Source organism: Macrobrachium nipponense, chromosome 19, assembly GCF_015104395.2.
Source record: "Macrobrachium nipponense isolate FS-2020 chromosome 19, ASM1510439v2, whole genome shotgun sequence".
Taxonomy (NCBI): Eukaryota; Metazoa; Arthropoda; class Malacostraca; order Decapoda; family Palaemonidae; genus Macrobrachium; species Macrobrachium nipponense.
In genome coordinates this window covers 65307485-65327814 of record NC_061088.1, presented here as the reverse complement: position 1 = coordinate 65327814, position 20330 = coordinate 65307485, and the positions used below count along the sequence as shown (strand labels likewise).

Here is a 20330-nt window from a genome sequence, read left to right as displayed (position 1 = left end):
CTGTACAGTCTGGAGGCAGTTCTCCTTTCTACACATATCTTGATTTCTTAATATCGTAGGTATAGAATTAATTGGTGAGCAAGGAAATATGAAATAAAGCATAACAGAGTAAGTTTGACGAGTGAGAAAATAAACAATCGTATACAGACAGATTCTCTCTCTCTCTCTCTCTCTGACAAAATAATAGATAGGAAACAATGACTGAATATTGCTTGAATGCGATATTGCAAAGTTTTGGCCTGACTGAAGTGTGGAGTGACTTTGACACCGACTTACAAGTTATTCCTGGTCATCTCACAGCCATGCATCAACTTCACAGCCGAGAAAGGGCAATCGTATACAAAATAAATAGGTATGGAAAATGCGAAATGCGGGCCTATGTTGTCCCATAAAAAAAGCTCTCGCTCGGACAACTGAAAGATTTAGGAGAGAGAGAAAGAGAGAGCAGGGCCAAATAGGAAGGAGATTAAAGTACCTGGGAATGAAAAACCCCTTATAATCTTATAATTATAGCCTCGGGGTTTGTCTCAAGGACATTCAAAGGTCTGTCACACACAGGCAGTTGTTGTTTTTGTAAAATTAGCATAAGGGCAGATCTTTAAAAGCCACGCCAGAGAGCTTGCCACGGTGGCAAGACTATACCTTCCATATGAATTGACGATGTCCTATACGAAGATGCAGGAGATGAAGATGAAATGATCAAAGACCTGGAAGATGATGAATATGATGACTGCCTTGATGGCGAAGAATTCAGAGCAGTATTTGATGTTAAGGACACGGAGAGCGACTTTGGAGGATTTTAGTTTATTAATTTTGATCATTTTTTTTTACTTTAATAAATTTTCACTTACCTGTGTATCCTAAAATAAAAATAATAGTTCAAGTAACAAATGTTTCTTTTCCCGAGTAAAACAAAAAGTAAAAAATCCTTCGTTATTGTGTCTTAATTAACTGATTTGGAAATTATAGATGGTTAGCCTAAAACAGTTAAACATGTTGTATAAACCAAAATAATGCAAATGGCGCACTATCGCTCTTTTGTATTTTAAAATACAGAAGTGATATGAGAATGCATACAATATTGGATACAGTGAAGTACAAGTAAAGCATAACTTTTTAAAAGATCTACTGTTTTCCTCCAGTAGTAACTATCGCAATCTACAGATTTGGGAAAGCATAGACGGTACGCTAATTTTATACCGCGTGTACGATGCGACCCCTTTAAAATTAGCTTCAAAATTAGGTTTCAAAAGTCGCATAATATGCGAGTATATACGGTACAAGTTTTGATCTCATCCACTTCACTATGGAGACTTATCAATCATAAACTGAAAAGTTCAATTTTTCTACACAAATCAAATTGGAGAATGTAACACTGTTTACACGAGTCAATGTAGTTTTATTCTGTAATGGTCACAAAATTATAAAGAATAACCACTTTGCCACTATCATAAGCAATGTTTCCAGTAATGCAACACTCCCATTGGTTTGTAAAGATAGCATTCTGATGAGTTAACAGTCTACAAATCTTATGATAAAAACATTCACAAGCAAAGGACTGTTACATGACTGAAATCAACTTGCCACTATTATTCTTTACAGTAAAATAAATTTGTACTCTGGTCAAGATTGCACATTGTAGTTTGTACCTAACAGGCAGGGCAACATTAATCAAACACTGAAATAAAATTACTAACAAATTTGAAAAAATAACAAACAAAAAATGTCTAAAAGTATCAAAAATCTTATTTTCCCTTTTCCGTTGGTTGTTGAAACAATACAATTTCCCTCCAATATACTAAAAAGGAAAAGTAAAATAACATTAAATATATAATTCCTTGAAAATAAAATCCCCTACGTCCCTATTACACATTCTTTTATGTCGTGCATTTTCAATATCCTTTTAAAATAATTAATACAAACCTTAAGATCATATATTCTCCATATCAAAAGAAAATAAACTTGCAATCAAAACATGCATAGCTACACCTTGACAGTTTACTATCAAAACCTATACAGCTATGCAGAAATACCTATAAAAATAAAAATAATAGCAATTTTTGAACTTCCAGTTATGCCATAGTTCAGCAGAACGATTTTGTCACCTTCACAATCAAGATCTGCTGACCTTAACAAGGAATGATCAGTATGAATAGGACTCCTCTTTTTAAGAAAAAATGGTTTAAATATTAATTTTCAACATGCATTTCATAATGAGTCAAGTAATACTGTAATGAGTATCACATGGTTTCTCTACCAGAAAAAGCTTCATACATGTGTGTAAATACCAATGAATAAAACTCTTGGAAAGAATTCATTAATCTTGAAAGAGAAAGATGAGAAACGGGAAATCCATTTACAAATATATACTATATTGTACTATGCAAATACTAGTGTGATAAGATATTAAAATATTTAAAACTAGAACAACCGCTACCTAGGCACTGAAGTAAGGCCTATATAAAAATTAAAAAATCTATGGAATACATATTCTGAAAAATCTATATTACACAAAAACAGCACAGCATAATAAATGAGATGATACAATTTGAAAGCCACTAAATGAAATAAAACGTTTTGTACGAAAGCTTAAAATTTCTCAATAATGACAGGTTTTGTTGTGTATATCTTTTTTCACGTTGGCCAAGTTGGAGACACTAACTTCCTATGCCATGATAAAATTTTAGTAAAAACAAGAGGAAGGGGACAGAATATAAGCTAAAACTGATTGCACAACAAGGAAATAGTTTCAAAATGATTGCTCTTATTAAGAATAATTCTTTAATAACTATGTCATGCAAATGGAAATCTGTGAAAACCTTTTTAAAGCTTTCTTAAGAGTATGTATGTATCTAGCAAAGCAGTTGTGTGTGTAAGTGGTAAAAAATAATGAATAGATATCACTTTTTGTGGGAGCTATTAAAAAAACATGTGCAGCATACAAGAGAAATACTAAAAAGAGGCAAACATAAAACTTTTAAATGAGAGTTAGTAAGACATGGTAAGATTTTAAAATTTCAGACACCGAAAATGTTCATGTCAAAAGTTTTAAACAACTAAGTTTTTTATCAATCAATGAACAATATCTATTCATTCTTCTTGGTAACATACTTACATAAACCAAGGTTACATCCCTGACATAAGTCAGAACTATGTCTTGTTCTGGGAGCACCAAGTCGCCGAGTTCTGATCCTCCTTGGAGTTACGAAATTATAGCATCGAGATGCTATTTCATAATATAGGTTAGCAATAACCTGAAACAAATAAGAAAGTTTTTATGATGACATTAATTATTTGGATACTTGCCTTTTGTTAAAGCTAGCTTACATCTTTGCACTGTTAGTTATGATCAGCATTCAAAATACACAAAAGAATAAGGCTTGGGTGACCCATATGGATTTGTTAACAGTCTGTTAATAACCAAATAATTCTATCTCACAAATTTTCATTATGTATTTGGGATGAATCTTACCTACTGTTCAAGTTAGCTGACTACCAAATTGAATGAGGATGGCAAATTAATGCAGCCAGAAAAACATCTTCTCAGCCAAGCACACTAAAAGCCATTTTAAATGAGAAAAATCTTCTGAACATTCTAGCCTGCTGTGTGGGATCCTTATGGAGAGAGAGAGAGAGAGAGAGAGAGAGAGAGAAAAAAAAAATCTTCCTCAAAGTACTAGTGACTCCTGTGCCAGAGTTGAAAAGCTCATCAACGACAGTTCACAACTAAAGACACCAACTACCTTCAGATATGAGGTACAGGCAGTCCCTGGGTTACAAAGGGGTTTCCCTTCATACACCACGACGTAAGCCAAAACAGCATAACCAGAGACATCGCCGAAAATTTTAAGAAAACCTTACTTTTAATTCTTTGGATGTCTTGAAAAGGACTTAATCTGCATTTTGATTGATCGAGTTTTTCATAAAAAACCTCTGAATTTAGACTATCCTGCCATTTTGAAGCCACATTACAGTTCAGTCTTCCATCGGACTGGCGACATAAACCCGGAAAATGTAATGTAACCAGAGAAATAATTTTTGATGAATATATCTGAAAAGAGGGTCGGAATCTCAGAACGATGTAAGCAGAATCCAATATAAGAGGAGACTGCCTCTTTGCTTCTATACTCCGTGTAATTTCAAGACCCCCAACTCAACATCAGGATTTCCTAACAACCTAGAGAAAGGGGGGAAGGAAGATTCTCTCATATTTAGTTCAGGAGAAACTCATCCTTGCCATTTTGACAGGACTAAGGGCTCTATATTCTTATATGTAATTTTGATGTCTTGCCAATAAAGCAAGGTAAAAAAAGTTCCCCATCCATTGACCTATATGGACAACCTTCTCTATATGGAAAACCTTCTCTAGTGAAAGGATTTAATGAAATTAGGAGACTGGCACAGCATGGACCTTGTGAGGTTTTACTATACCAGATTCTACATTCACTGACTTGACTAAACAGCACAGAAAAACATTGCATTCTTGAACATGGGAGTGTTTGGCCTCCTAATACCAGAGAGGCTAAATTCATAACTCCTCCTCTTGAAAGATTAAATCTTTTTAGCCAAATCCTTGAGAACTCTGACTGGACATGGTATAGTGTTGTCTTCATTGCCTAATAAGGCAGTTATATTAGGCAATGTCACAAATTTGGGAAGTGCTTTGCTTTGATGATATTTTTAGCTCTAAGCAATGGGAGAAAAAAGATGCGTCCCTTAGAACAAAGCCTTACAAGAAAGGGCTTGAAGCTTACTAAAACACTTTGCTCTAGCAAGAACTAAAAGAAAAATGTTTTCAAAGTTAATTTCTTAACAAAAGCTTTATCCAAAGGCTTAAGGGGGCCGGCCGACTAATGCCATTTTTTAAAGACGGGACTTTGATATTCATACCACTTAATAAGGTGACTTGGGACATCTCCAAACCGCATATGATTTTCGCCTCTGACCTTCAGTTTAGTGACGCCAGGGCGATTTATCCCGAAAATAACCATTTTTCAAATTTTATCTCCTCCCTTGATATTTCATATGTAGACCTGGGATTACTACCATATATTAGACCTGATGTAGACCTCCAATCAAATGGAGAGTTTTTTTTCTAAAAGTCATTTTTTTGCTAGATATGAATTTTTCAATATGGTAAAAAAATAAACCTTATAAATCAGGAGAAAAAAATTTATAAAAAAAAAAGACTAAAAAAAAATTGAAAAAAAGGGCTCTATTTGATTGTTCTATAATGTCTTTCTGAGTTATATACCAAATTCCAATGTTATAGCTTTAAAACTAAGTGAGAAGATAGATTTTGAAGGTCAATAAGTATAGTTTTGAGATACGGGCGTTCAAAGTTTTCCTTCGTATTTCTATAAAGACAATGTAAGTAAATAATGATTATTATGAATATATATTTCTTTTTTGTGTATTAATAAACCAAAACTATTTTATTTATCATAATTTAATAATAAATAAATGATGATCCCTTTGCTCATATATCGCAGCCTGGGGCACTGCTTGAGGCAAGATGGGGCACTCCTTCCTACGCAATTCTCTCTCTCCCCTTCACTAACTCGTCTTATTACTGCGAATTTTCTTCTTCTGTATGTTAGCGAGATGTTTTCCTTGTATTTTCCTCTTTGGCTTGATGAAATTCTTGCCCGAAACAAAGATAAACAAACATAAATGCAAGAGAATGTCAGAGGTGAAACTCGAAGGTGTACTCTTTTTTTTACAAAGACAATTTAATAAATCATGATTATTATGAATTTCATATTCCATTTTGGGTATTAAAAACCCAAAACTTTGTTATTTATAATAAATGAAGATCTCTTTGCTCAAAGATCGTAGCCTTGGGCACAGTGTGACGTGTACTGTCAGGCAAGAAGGGGGCGTTACTAAGCAACCCTACCCTCTCTCTTCACTAACTACGAGAATATTATGATATTCTGTAATAATACTAGAGCGATTTTTCTTCATCTGTATGTTAGTGAGATGTTTTCCTTGTCTTTTCCTCATTGGCATGATGAAATTCTTGCCGAAACATACATAAACATACGTAAAGGCAAGCGAATGTCAAGAGGTGAAATGGAACGTGTAGACTACTTGATGTCTGTGATCGCACTAATTCATGACTGGACTTGGTAGGTACCTGAGCCTGAAGTCTCCTTCTCGATTCAGGGAATGTCTACAGATGCCATTTCTCCCAATTTCTTTGACAATAATGATAAAAATTTACGATAATAGTAGAAAGGCAAGATGCCGTGGCGTTCGCCGGGGAGTTTTGATTAACTGTGTTTAAGTGTTCCGGTTGCTTGGGTGAGTGTTGAATTACTTTAGCCAAAGACTGGCTTGTTACCTATTTGACATTTTTATGATAATATCCAATATTTAGTCATTGATTGTCAATCTTGTGTGTGTACTTACCGGGATGTGTTCTGTATCTTTGAAACAGACGATTCTGGCAGGAGAGGGACAAAGAGTTCCCAGATGGGTGTGGACTTTTTTGGTGACTAATGATTACTATCAGACATTGTACTATTCAGGGTTTTTTGAGTTAGTCTGTAAGACTTGATTATCCATTATTTATTCGTTGTTAATAAATGTTAATGTTATGATGCGACTCTCTCATTTTCATTACCTGTTAGAATGGAGAGAAAGAGGTGGAGAGAGAGAGAGAGAGAGAGGGATTGCAGAGAGAGAGGCTGCGTGTAATGCTGTGTGTTGGTTTGCCTTCCGTTTCGTGCTACACGCTTACCTGATGAATAATGGGGGGGGGGGATCCCCCCATTACAAATATTTTTTTCAAAAATTCACCATAAATCTAAATATTGTCCTAGAGACTTCCAATTTCTTTCAAAATGAAGACAAATGATTGAATATTACTATATTGTAAGAGTATTAGCTTACAATTGCCGTTTTCTACCATATCTGATGAGTTAAAGTTGACCAAATGTAGAATTTTTTTATATATTTTTTTATATGCAATTATTTCGGAAATTAGAAAAGCTACAACCTTTAAATATTTTTTGTATTATTCTACATGAAATTGTGCACATTTTCATATATAAAACTCTATGAAATGCCTAATATGAAATGGAGCAAATATTCCGAGAATGGGACGTACGCATTTCGGAGATTTGTGGTGGAGAATCCGCGCGCAGAGGGAAGGAAAGATTTTTTTTTAAATTCACCATAAATCTAAATATTGTGCTAGAGACTTCGAATTTGTTTCAAGATGAAGATAAATGACTGAATATTAGTAGACTGTAAGAGTTTTAGCTTACAATTGCGTTTTTCGACCATTTCGGTAGAGTCAAAGTTGACCAAACGTGGTTTTTTTTCTATTTATCGTGATTTATATGCAAATATTTCAAAAATGAGAAAAGCTACAACCTTCAATTATTTTTAGTTGTATTCTACATGAAATTGCGCATATTTTTATATATAAAACTTTATGTAACGGCTAATTTAAAATGGTGCAAACATTACCACAATCGCACGTATGATTTTTTCGGAAGTGTTACCGCGCGGACATAAAGAAAATGTTATTTTTTTCATAAATTCACCATAAATCGAAATATTGTACTAGAGACTTCCAATTTTTGCAAAATGAAGGTAAATGATTCAATATTACTAGAATATAAGCGTTTTAGCTTACAATTGCGTTTTTCGACTATTTCGGTAGAGTCAAAGTTGACCAAAGGTTGAAAATTTGTCACTTATCATTTTTTATATGAAAATATTTCAAAATTGATAAAAGCTACAACCACGGGTTGTTTTTAATTGTATTTTGCATGAAATTGCGCACATTTCCATATATAAAACTTTATGTAACGGCTAATTTTAAAATGGTGCAAACATTACCACAATCGCATGTATGATTCTTTTCGGAAGAGTTACCGCGCGGACGTAAGGAAAGTTTTTCCATAAATTCACCATAAATCGAAATATTGTGCTAGAGACTTCCAATTTGTTGCAAAATTAAGGTAAATGATAGAATATTACTAAAATATAAGAGTTTTAACTTACAATTGCGTTTTTCGACCATTTTGGCAGAGTCAAAGTTGACCAAAGGTTGAAATTTTGGCACTTATCGTTATTTATATGAAAATATCTCAAAACTGATAACAGCTACAATCATGAGTATTTTTTGTTGTATTCTGCATAAAAATGTGCACATTTTCATACATAATACTCCATGTAACGGCTAATTTAAAATGGTACAAAAATTATGTCAAAGTGACGAAATAATTTCCAAGATGTGTCACAGATACTTTTTAGTGCGGCAAGAAAGAAATTCACGCTTGCGCACCAGCGTAACGATTGTAAACAAAACAACACCTTGATCCGTGAACTCCCAGCATCCCCCAGGCGCGTGATTCAAGAGTTTTCGGCTGGTAGGCCTAAAAGTATTTTTCCGCAAATTTCTTTAAAAACTTTTGTGTGTCAACATAAAATACGTCCAGTCGGCACCCGAGAGACAAAAAATGTCGACGTAAAATACGTCCAGTCGGCGTTTAAGGGTTAAGGTAATTTTTATTAATATGGAATTTTTATAATAAAATTAATATTAATAATACTTACCTGTATAATTCATCTAGTCCCACCCATCATACGCCACGATCTGCCTATCACAATTGCTTTTCAAGGGAAGGTTTTGTAACTGTCAATGGCAGTGTTGTCAATTGGCAGACAGAGTAGGAGGTAACAGGGTTGCCAATGTGGTAAATTTTGGTACAGTTTTTGGGGATTTTGGGCTAGATAAATTATACATATCATCAAGCCGCAGTGTTCCTTTAACTATTCTGTAAAGCATTCTTCGGCCTTTCCGCCGATGTATAAGTCACATATATCCAGTGTTTGTAGCTTTTATTATCTGTAAGTGTATGTCTCCGAGAAAACACATCGGCTCTCACCGACCCAGTTTTCTCTCTTGCAGGTCGGGCACTACGTATCCATCCGCACTGTGAGTGTAAACCTCCCTTTTCCTGTAATAAGACAGTACTGCTTTACCTGCCTCCTTGTCTAGACTTCAGGATGATATCAAGTTAGTTGTGGCCCCCCTCTTCCTCGGGTTCTAATTCTCTTCCCGAGAGGGAGGAGGCTACACCATCTAATTTCTTAATTTCAGGTTTGAAGTCATACAAGATGGCAGCTGTGTTTCAAGTTCAGGGTCATCCAAGATAGCAGCTGTTTCAAGTTCAGGGTCATCCAAGATGGCAGCTGTTTCAAGTTCAGGGTCATCCAAGGTGGCGGCTGTTTGAAAGTCACTTGGTCTACTGGGTTCACCTTCCTTGGATGGCCTGTTGTCTCATTTCTTGGAGGCATACACCCCCCCCCCCCCCACAGCCCCAGTAGCAGTCCAGCCTCCCCCAGGACTCCTCTACATTGGCTCTTGTGTGTTGCCACCTTGTGGATCTCCTTTGTCTTCGTTGACGCTCTCTGGGTCACACCTTATAGCTCCTCCAGTGAGGCCATTAACCAGTTCTGGCCTTAGAGATGGCGTGACGTCACTCCCAGCGTCCTCTCAACCTGTGACTTCAGATGCGATGGCTACTCAGCTTCCTGTCGTTATGACGTCATCCCTTCCCGGTGTGACATCATTGTCTTCTCTCGCTGAGCCATCCAAGGCTTTAATTCAAGCGGTCGTCAAGAGGCTCAACTTGTTTTTCGAGAGAAGTTTGCTGCTGCCTCTGAGAAGAAGTGTCCTAAATGGAGTGTTTCTTCCCCTCCTCGTAGAGGGGGGAGTTTCACTCCTTTTCCTACTTCTCCATCACTGCCTCGGCATCTTCAATTTCAGTCCTCAGAAACAGAAACTCCTGAGATCCGACAAAGACTCAGTCCAATGAACCCACCACCTTGGACAGTGCTGCATCTCTCCTGGCCAGAAGCGGGTTTGCCCACAAGGTTGCACTAAGGTGGGCCAGGTATGAAATAGCTTTAGCACCGGACTGTAACAGTCTAGCGAGTGGAGAAGAACTCTCTATACCTCCCTCAGTCCTATCTAAAGCAATCCTGGCATTGCACAATCCAGCCAGGAGACAGTCTGGAAGATGGAAGCTGAGTAGTCTTGAACCTTTGTCGAGCCCTGAAGATTTTTGATTTGTTAGTGACTGCCCAAAATGCAAAACTCCTAGTTAAATGTGCTCTATGCCAGGATCTCTGGCATGGATAGTAGATGCTTACCTTCCAGATTGGTTGCATGTAGACCCTTATGTTTTGCCTCCATTTGCACAGTTGTGGGGAGTTTTCAGCAAATTTTGTGAGCATCCAAGAACTTGAGGCATTATTAGCTCATGGTGGGCCCAAATGAAATGGTTTTCCAAACTACCTTAACTAGTAGTAGAAGCTCTTCACCTTCTGCCAGTCAGAAAAGTTCTTCTTAGACAGTTGCATTTGAGAAGATTCCATCAATTTTGCTGTGCTTCCTTCTACAGCACTAAGACAGTAATTTTCTACTTTCATATGGTGATGAAACTTCAATAAGCAAGCTTCCTTCACCTTGAGAGGCTATCTTTGGTTCTCTGCCAATGCATTTTACAATATCTCTATGGACATCAAATATATTCAGTTCTTTTAAGTTTTTTTCGAGGTCAAAAGAGATATTTGTTATAAGTCTCAGGTTCTTGAGATCTAAGTAAAATTCCAATATCAGGATTAGCATTCTTATTTCTATTATTAAATCTGCTATTCTTTCCTCTGTTCTGAACTACATAAGGGCTCGTAGTAACAATCAAAGAATCTTTGATGTTTTCATTGGAGGAGGTTGGGGATGGCAAAGGGAGGTCCTTATCCAAGCCTAAGGTTGTCAGCGGTGCCAAAGAGTCGGGGGGTCCAGGGGACAGTGTACCAGACAGATTATTCATGGGAATTTAAATGAAAAAAAATGGGGAAAACACACACACACACAACTACTGCTTGGGAAGAACAACAAGGTATCGCGGACTAGACAGGGTTCGACATTCTCCACCAACGGCACACATAGAAGTTGCTTCCCCACGGTCTGCCCCATACCCTACCCTTTCAGGATAGCACCAATATGCTTGCAGTGGCCCAGGTATAGGCCAATCTGCCTGCTGGGAGTTCTGCCCCCACTAATGGGGACCGACTCCCCACTCTAAACATAATGGTGAGCTTCCGGACAAAAGCCAGGAGTCCCATCCCAGAAACAAGCCCCCCCTGGATTCCGATGGGCTGATCCCTGGAGATGGTTCCGCCCTTATGAACTAAAAACTCCACTATTTTCGGTAAGTAAGGTCTAAAAATTGAATGCCTCTGAGACCTACACCATCTGAAAACCGACCATTTAGCCTGATAAATTACTCTAGTTGATTGCCATCTGGTAAGCACCAACTGTTGAGCCACTCTGGAGGAAAACCCTTCCTACTTGGAGAATCTCCTTAGTCTCCAGGCATGAAAATGAAGCATGTGGAGCCTCTGATGGAACCGAAGAAAAAGGGATTTTGACAGAGGAAAAATATATTTCTGTAGAAGACCTGTGTCGCCCGGTGAAATGTCCCTATAGTACTCATTTCTAGGTATAAATAAATGCTAAATATACCAGAGAAAAAAGCCATATGGAATGCCAGAGTTACTACCTCCAGCTCGCTCACCCTTATAGGGTGTCGGTATAGCACAGGTTCGAGTGGAAACCACTATCACAGATGCTTTGCCAATTAGAAGTCTCCTCTCTCAAAATCCCCCTCTAGAGAGGTGCCGTTACAACGTCTACCTTCCGCTCACTACTACTAACTCTGCCAGAAACCCTCATTCCTGAAATACGCACCCAAGCTTGGGCCAGCTAAAGGGTGGGGAAAAGGAAAAAGAGGGATGGGTTCACCGGGCGACACATGTCTTCCCCCAGAAATAGATTTTCCCTTTGTCAAAATCCCTTTTCTGGGCTCGACCTGTGTCAGCCAGTGAAATAGTAGCAGAGAATTGGCCATACAAGCTTGGAAAAGTAAAAAAAAAATTATATAAAAGGAACATAAAAATTTTCTTAATATTATTGTTTTAATAACCAAGGTAAGGATAACAAATTACAAATGGTAAAAAGCACCTAATATGACCAAATCCATACTATCCTAGTAAAAAGCAACAGGTAATGAACATAAAAACAAATATAATAATGAACTATGTACATGTACAGGAGTGGGTTGATGAGCAATCCAGTCCGGAACAAAAGGCAGAAAGGCAGGGATTACAAGCGAGGCAGGTAGGTGAGAGTGAGTACCATAAGATAATTAATAGCAAACTAATAAAATACAGATATAGAGTTACCTAACTAGGCCGTATCAGGGGAGACAATGTTCCCTGCAGCCACTGCAGAATATTTAAGGGCCTCTAGATTTTTCAGATAGTGGCATTTAAATACTGACGGGGATTTCCAACCCGTATATTTTTTAAGATCCTCAAAGTTCATATGATGAAAATAATTAACTGAGGTAGCCACTGCCCGGATATCATGGACATGAGGGACTGGATCCGGATTGGCTTGTTTAATAAAATAAAGAATTTGTTGTCTGATTACCTTCAAGGAAATGGTTCCACCTTTCTCTCTAATAAAAAGAGGACCTGAAGACTTTTTAGAAGTTCTCCCCAGATAAGATTTTAATGTAATAATAGGACATAATGATGGGTCCTGTGGAAGAGGGACAATCTTCCATGGAGACCACCTGTTTTGTGGGTCTTCATTCTTTGCTAAGAGTTTCCGATCTGGAGAGAGCAGAACTTCTCCTGATGGGAGGAAATCAATATGATTTGGTTCTCTAGAGAGAGCCGACAGTTCAGATATTCTGGCGCCTGAGGCCAGACTCATTAAAAATAATGTTTTCCTGAGAAGGGTTATATATGAGCATGATTCATTATCAGTATCTGAAGCCAACCTGAGTACGTCATTTAAAAACCAGGAGACCGTGTGAGGGCGGTCTTCCGGTCTCAGACGAGCACATGCTCTAGGGATAGACGAGAAGTACAAATCTGTTAAATCAATATTAAAGCCAAACTGAAATATCTTCCTCAAGGCAGATTTAGTCATAGTAATGGTACTAGCAGCTAGGCCTTTTTCGAACAGTTCTTAAAAATTAAATTGTCAGATTTGTACTCATCTTCTGGACATCTGATTCTTTTAGAAAGATGGCTAGCTTTCTTATTGCCGAATCATACTGCCCGAGTGTTGATTCTCTTTTGTCTGACTCCACGAACAGGGTGTTTAGTGGGTCAATACTAGCATCCTTCTGTGCCGCAAACTTCATGAAGTCCATAAAGTTAGGGCATTCAGAATTCTTGAGGAAGCAGACACAGTCAGAGTTTGTACTATTTGAGTCAGTTTTGGGTTGGGAATCCGTCTGGGGGTTGGGAATCCGTCTGGGACGGAGTTTCAACTCTAGTAGAAGAAGAAATCAATTGCTCTTCGGCCAGTTGGGTGCTACCAATGCTATCTGTCCTCTGAAAGATCTGAGTTTGTGTAGAACTTTCAGCAATAGGTTTATTATTAGCGGATATAGGTAAATCTTCTGCCAATTGTTCCAGTCTATGGACATCGCATCTGTGGCGTGAGCCAGAGGATCCAGATTGGGAGCCACATAACACGGATGTTTGTGATTGGACTCCGTGGCGAACAGGTCTACCTGAAGGCCCGGGATTTGTTTGCAAATCCAATAGAATGATTTTGTGTCCAAGGACCACTCCGACAGTGAGTCCGCGATGACATTTCGTAATCCTACCAGGTGAGTAGCTGACAGGTGCCAATGATGTTTCATTGCCAACAAAAAAATTGCAATCATCACACGATTTATTTGGCTCGACTTGGAGCCTCCTCTGTTTATGCAATAAACTATCACTGCGCTGTCCGAGACTAGTCTGATACGAATGTTCCTGGCCGGAGCTAGTCGTTTCAAGGTCAGAAAAATGGCCATTGCCTCTAGTACGTTGATATGGAACTGGCGGAATGTTGTCGACCATGTTCCTTGAACCTTCTTGTACTGAGAGTAGCCCCCCCATCCGCTCAGAGAGGCGTCTGTGTGGACTATCAGAGACGGCGGGGGAATTTGTAGTGGCACTGATTTGGAAAGACTCCGGACTTCCGTCCATGGGCGGAGTCTTTTCCTTAATATTGGCGGAATCAAGGAGATTTTGTCTCTGAACTTGTTGTTGGCTCTTTTCTGCCAAACCCAATTGATATCCTTCAGTCTGGCTTTCAACAGAACATCTGTTATTGAAGCAAACTGAAGTGAACCTAAGATTCTCTCTTGGGTACGACGAGAAGCCCGTTTGTTCTTGAGGAATTGTCTCGTAGCTTTTGCTATCTCTCTGCACTTCTTTGGCGGAAGAGATAGTTTGTGTGTGGTTAGGTCCCATTGAATTCCCAACCATTGAAAGCGAGACGCTGGAATGAGACGGGACTTTTCCTAGTTTATCTGGAAACCCAGGTATTCTAGGAATTTTATTACTTTGGCTGTTGCCTTGCGACATTCCTCGTCGTTGGTTGCCCAAATGAGCCTGTCATCTAGGTAAGCTACTAACATCACCCCATGAGCTCTTAGTTCCTGTACTACTGTCACTCCTAGTTTGGTGAATATTCTGGGCGCTATGTTGACCCGAATGGCATGACTCTGAACGAGTAAGCTTGTTTTCCTAGTTTGAAGCCTAGGTATGGAGAGAAGCTTCTTGCTATCGGTACATGATAGTAAGCATCTGTAAGATTGATTAGAGGTGGTGACGACCCCACGGGGGCGAGACGGTTAGCATGCGGAACTTGTCGCATTGAATGTATGAGTTGAGACAGGACAAGTCCAGACTCACTCTTTGTTTGTCCGAGTCCTTCTTCGGTAGACTGAACAAACGTCCTTGAAATTTCAGGTGACTGACTTTCTTTATTGCCTTCTTTTGAAGGAGGTCTTTGGCATAGTCTAGAAGGTCTGTCGTTAAAATCTGATGGAAACTGACTGGTGGAGGAGGCCCTTTCTTCCATCTCCACCCCAGACCTTTTGATACAATACTGTACCCCCACGTACTGAAGGTCCTATGGTCCCAGGAGAGATACAGTCTCCCGCCTACCTGCAGAGCCTCATTGACTGGTTGAGGTCTTACTTCCTCTGCCTCCTCTGAAGCCTCTGCCTCTTGAGAGAACTCTAGAGCCAGCTCTCTGCCAGTAAACACCTCTGGCTCTGCTACCCCTTGTGTGCCTATTATAGCCTCGAGACTCCCCTTGTGTTTCAAAGGAGGCGTTGAAGGCTGGGGAAGTCACAAGGGCAGCCGAACTCGAAGGCTGTGGAGTCAGTTGACTCTGCAGCAGAACAAACTGCTGTTGTGGTTGTGCCTTAGATGTCGAAGGCTTGCTCATCTGGGAGACAGGAACTGCCTGTACCACTGTTTGAGACTGAGAGGTCTGGAAAGGCTGATACTTCCAAAGCATCTTCCTACTTTTGGTTTGTGGTCTGGGGGTCTCGAACTTCCTTTTGAAGGGAAGTCCCCAGCGGACACGAAGGTTCTGGTTAGCTCTAGCCGCCTCATGCCTGATGGAGGCATTAGCAAAGACATGCTTCCTGCAGGCTCGTCTAGCCACTATGAAATCATACAGGTCCGATTGATAAGCCTGCAGCAGGGACTTCGTCAAGACCCGGAATAGAGGCTCCACTGCAAAGACAGAAGCTGTCAACTCTGCAGTGGTGAAGGAGTTAATTGACCTGCTCAGCCTACATCTTGCTTTGAATTCCGCCTTAATCATGGTATCCGGAATTCTAGGCAAACGTTCACTGAATTGTGTGGAGGCACACTCCGGGTCGAGTTTGCCCACCGTAAACGTTGCCGGAGCATCAGCCCAACACTCCAGATCTCCAGGAAAGAGCAAAGAGGTAGCCTCCGTCTCTTTTAGCTGAGGCATGGGTTTGTCCTCCATTCCGGCTTGCAGTGTCAATTCTGCGATCTTTGATGTGCAAGGAGTTGGGACGCTATCCAGTACTACAAACATGGTACAGTGGGGCATCGCTTATTCACGGATCAGTATTCACGGATCCAGTTAATCACGGGTTTTTTCTTGGACCGCTTCTCATGCTACATCACTGGTATGAATCGCTGCATCACGGGTTTGTCGTGTTGCGTATGCGATGTTTTTCGGTAGGCTAACCCTCGGCCGTGGTCCGATAACTACCAACATACATTTAAAGACTCATATTATGATATTAACTGACAATAAAGGTAATAAAACCATTCTCACCTAATATATTATTGTCCTATCTTCAAAAAAAATAGCCTATTCAAGGTTTATGTACGACGTTCATTGGTAGGCTAAGCGTAGTTGCAGTGCGATAACCACCAACGTACACGAACAGATTCACATTATGATATTAACTGACAATAAAGGTAATAAAACCATTCTTACCTTCTTTATTATAGTCATATCTTCATAATAAATAGCCTATTCAAAGAATAATTCCACATCACTGCACTCACCTTATCGTCGGAGTGGCCAGCCACAAAATGTAAGCATATAACTTTACGAAAATGGTTTATGTATACGGTTGCGTTCAAAGCGACATTTTTTGTTTGATAAACTTTTAGAAATTTTAATAGTAGTAGTAGTGTAATTACGGTAGTAATAACATTAAGGTTAAAATTAATTTGAACTTCATTATTATTTTGGCAGTATTCGTATATAACTTCTCTGAACAATGAAGTCATGCAAACGCTATTTGTCATAGATTATCGTAAGTATTGCCGTTTGTTATTGGCGACGAAGCGTAAACGAAATACGTAAAAGCATTTCTTACCTTATATATCGTCATATCTTCATAATAAAAAGGCTATTCGTGGAGTAATTCCATATCAGTGAAATCAACTTTTATCTATGCGAGGCCAGCCAGCTGACAAAATGTACGTACGTATATGAAAATCAAATTATGGTAGCGTTCACAGCAAGATCATCTTTTGAAATTTTTATAGTACTATTCATGCTACGTAGTAATAATTTTTGGAATATACGTAACACTCCTTTTCATTACAAAATATCATCATTATTTTGGTAGTGAATAATAGTTTAGAATTATCATACATACACTGCATTGTTATGGGTTTGTGGCAGTGATAAAACAACCAAAATAACGTTTTCCTTTAAATCAACGCGTTTACTTAAACAAATTTTCACTTACCTGTGTATCCTAAAAAAAAAAATAATAGTTCAAGTAACAAATGTTCTTTTTACCGAGTAAAACAAAAAGTAAAAAATCCTTCGGTATTGTGCCTTAATCAACTGATTTGGAAATTATAGATGGTTAGTCTAGAACAGTTAAACATGTTGTATAAACCAAAATAATGCAAATGGCGGGGAACAAATCTTAACATTCCTCGAGAGATTAGAGAGATGAACTCACTCTCTCTCTCTCCTCTCAACTATACTCTAAGTGTTAACTTGAGTCTCTGAAACCAATAGGTATTAGCACACGCGCAACTGTATATGTGTATGGGCATACTGTTAAAAAATGTGCTGTACCTACAGGTAATACCTACAACTTGGAAGATAAAACAAACAAAAATTTTGTCGTTGTTAGTCGCCGGGGATATAAAGGGTGTGACCAGCAGACAGAAAGATTAACATTTTTCCAGAGATTAAAGAGCTGAATTTTGTTTTGAAGCTATGTCAACTGCGTTAGTAAATAGGTATCATCTTCTAAAGAAATTTTTTTTCTCTTCTTTTTGCGGAAGAATCTTCCAGCCATTTTGCATTCAAAGTAATGAGAAAGAATCATTCTATTCTTCATGAAATCAGTAAAATACTTAAACTAATAAAAACTAAAACTACGTACTGTATGCAAAACACACACATCATCGTTAGCTTCGTGTGTGTAAACGTTCATTCTAAGAAATTACAGAGTAGTATAACTAACACCTGATTGGTTGGTTGGTAGCCATGGAGATCTGTTATCCAATGACTATTCTCTGCTTCTGTTCTATTTATAGACATATGCCATGGATGGCACTAGGTTTGAACGTTACCATGTTCACGATTTTCTGACTGCTGACGGCAAAAATTACTCAATAATTTTCTTTATATAATTATTCCTTCGTGAAAACAATAATATAATAATTGATCATTTTAACTTTAACGTATAGGGGTATGAAAAATACCAGTGTGTCGTAGCGATGCGTCATCAATATAGTGGTATGAAAATACCACCAGTGTTGTAGCGATACGTAATCACAAAGTACAAATCCTTTTCCCGGACCATCCTCAGAATTTTACGACTCTTCAACTTCAAGATCGATATGGTGAAATATATTATATAGTCATACTTATTGTTAAAATTCACAAGTTGAACTGCAAAACATTATTATATTTTGATTGTTATGTACATATATTTTTTGTTTTACGGAATGTTTGCTTTGAAAATAATACCTATTATTGAACATATGGTATTAATTGTCCCACTATTTTATTATAGGTGATCTTAATTATCTCACATTCATTTAACAGTATTATATTAATATTTATTTAAATAAACTGTAATTAATAAATAACAATAATGAAAAACATAAAGGGAAAAAATGTTTTTGCTGCAGTAGTGGTGTTTGTTTGATTATGCATCTGACCTCACATTTCCAAAATCTGAAAAATTCCAAAAACCGAAACATCGGAATGTGTGTGTACTGCACATTTTTTTTAAACACCCACACAATGTCTACACATTTACTGATACCCGTTGGTGAAAGACTCAAATTACAGTAGGTATTTATTCCTGAGAGAGAGAGAGAGAGAGAGAGAGAGAGAGAGATGATGAGGAGAGAGTAGAGAGAGAGAGAGAGAGAGAGAGAGAGAGAGAGAGAGAATGATTAAGGACTCCAAGGCGTGTTATTTTTACAATTATTTTATTATCTTGGGATTCTTTTTTAATCTTGAGATTTTCTATTCAATTCTCGAGATTAATAAGAAAATTACCGTAACTTGACTAGCAGCAGCACACATCTGAATGACTCGGCCATTAGCAGGCTAAACCACCAACCTTATGAACTGACGCTCTCGGAAAAGGAACTCGAATGATACACGAGATACATGACAAAACCACTGTTTATTGGTGAAAATTTGGGGGTCGCATGATATGGGAGATTGCACGTTACTCGAGTATATATGGTATGTGATTTTTTTAGCCTTTTATGGAGCAAAATCTAGCAAGAAATTGCCATTCCCAGTTGGCAACACTGGCCTACCCACGTTTGTCCAAGTTTTGTTTGTTGTTATGAAGTGTGGTGTGCGCGCGGCGCGTTCTTTAAATTGTACCCATATAAACGAGTTAATTATGTGGCATCCAAAAGCCCTGATTCTTTTATTCTTATGGGAAAGACGCCTAAAGGTCAGATGAAGGTTTTTACGTGGAATATATTAACATGTGTTGTGACGAAGGGAAGAGATGTTTCGCTGCATACTGCTGGTAGCATTATTGTTATTATATTACTGATAATTGCACTGCAAAATCTTCGCCATCTTTTATCAACATAGATTGATGGTGAGTACCCATATGATTTACATAATTTTGATAGTTCTCTTACCACTCATCCTCTCTTTCCTTGTAAAAAAAGAAAAAGAGGCCCACCATGCGTATGTAGGCTTCTAGCTATAATCCATAGGCTAGTAGGCTACATATGTACAGTAGTACATATACTACATTTATTTTTTAAGGCTAATTTTGTAAATTAACTTTAAAACTGTCATGAATTTAGTTTTAGGTGATAGTTGAAAACATATTTGGTGTTTGAACTAAAGTAGGCAGTTATAAACATTGGAATAGTGGTCTTGGGTGGATTAACTATTAAGTAGACAGTTTTAAGCAATTTTTGAGGGGGGTATCAGGATAACACGGGTATTTACTTATCACGGGGGTTCTGGGCCCTATCCCCCGCAGATAACGAGGCCCTACTGTATAGCAACCTTTGTGGGGCGTCAACTTGGTGTTGACTCACTCCCATTCCGTAAGGGTGCAGACCCCTGCCGACTGAGCCAGATCTCTAGGGTAGATCACTGTCTCTTTCGGGACCTTGTCTACCCTGACAAACGCTTCCTCGGCTAGTCTAGTGTAGCCCGGGAAGGGGAATTGTAGGCCCGGCAGGAAGAACTCATAGTCTTCCACGGGTTGGGTTCCGCAACCCTCAATTGTAAGCCTGCCCTCTGAAAATGGAGCATGTAGAGCCGACCGCCATGGGTTGCTATTCTCAAATGGTGGGAGCTTGGATGCGTCCGGCACCGAAAAGGACTGCGGTGTGCTTCCGGAGTGGAGGAATCCGGTCACCAATTCCACCTGGGGTTGTAATCTTTGGGTCAGAGACATGATGGACTGTCCGGATATCTCTAG

The 20330-nt window shown here is 38.6% G+C and overlaps 2 protein-coding genes across 2 annotated transcripts in view; one reads left to right on the top strand and one right to left on the bottom strand.

Moving 5' to 3' along the window:
• Positions 1-20330, top strand: part of LOC135217703 (26S proteasome non-ATPase regulatory subunit 12-like) — a 431722-nt gene that overhangs the window by 119033 nt on the left and 292359 nt on the right. The window lies entirely within an intron of this gene.
• The window catches only part of LOC135217684 (uncharacterized), a 214439-nt gene continuing 195487 nt past the window's right edge, over positions 1379-20330 (bottom strand). The window contains exon 5 of the mRNA XM_064253654.1: positions 1379-3254. Within this exon, the coding sequence (XP_064109724.1) occupies positions 3087-3254 (168 nt within the window). The 3' untranslated portion in view covers positions 1379-3086. The remainder of the gene's footprint in view (positions 3255-20330) is intronic.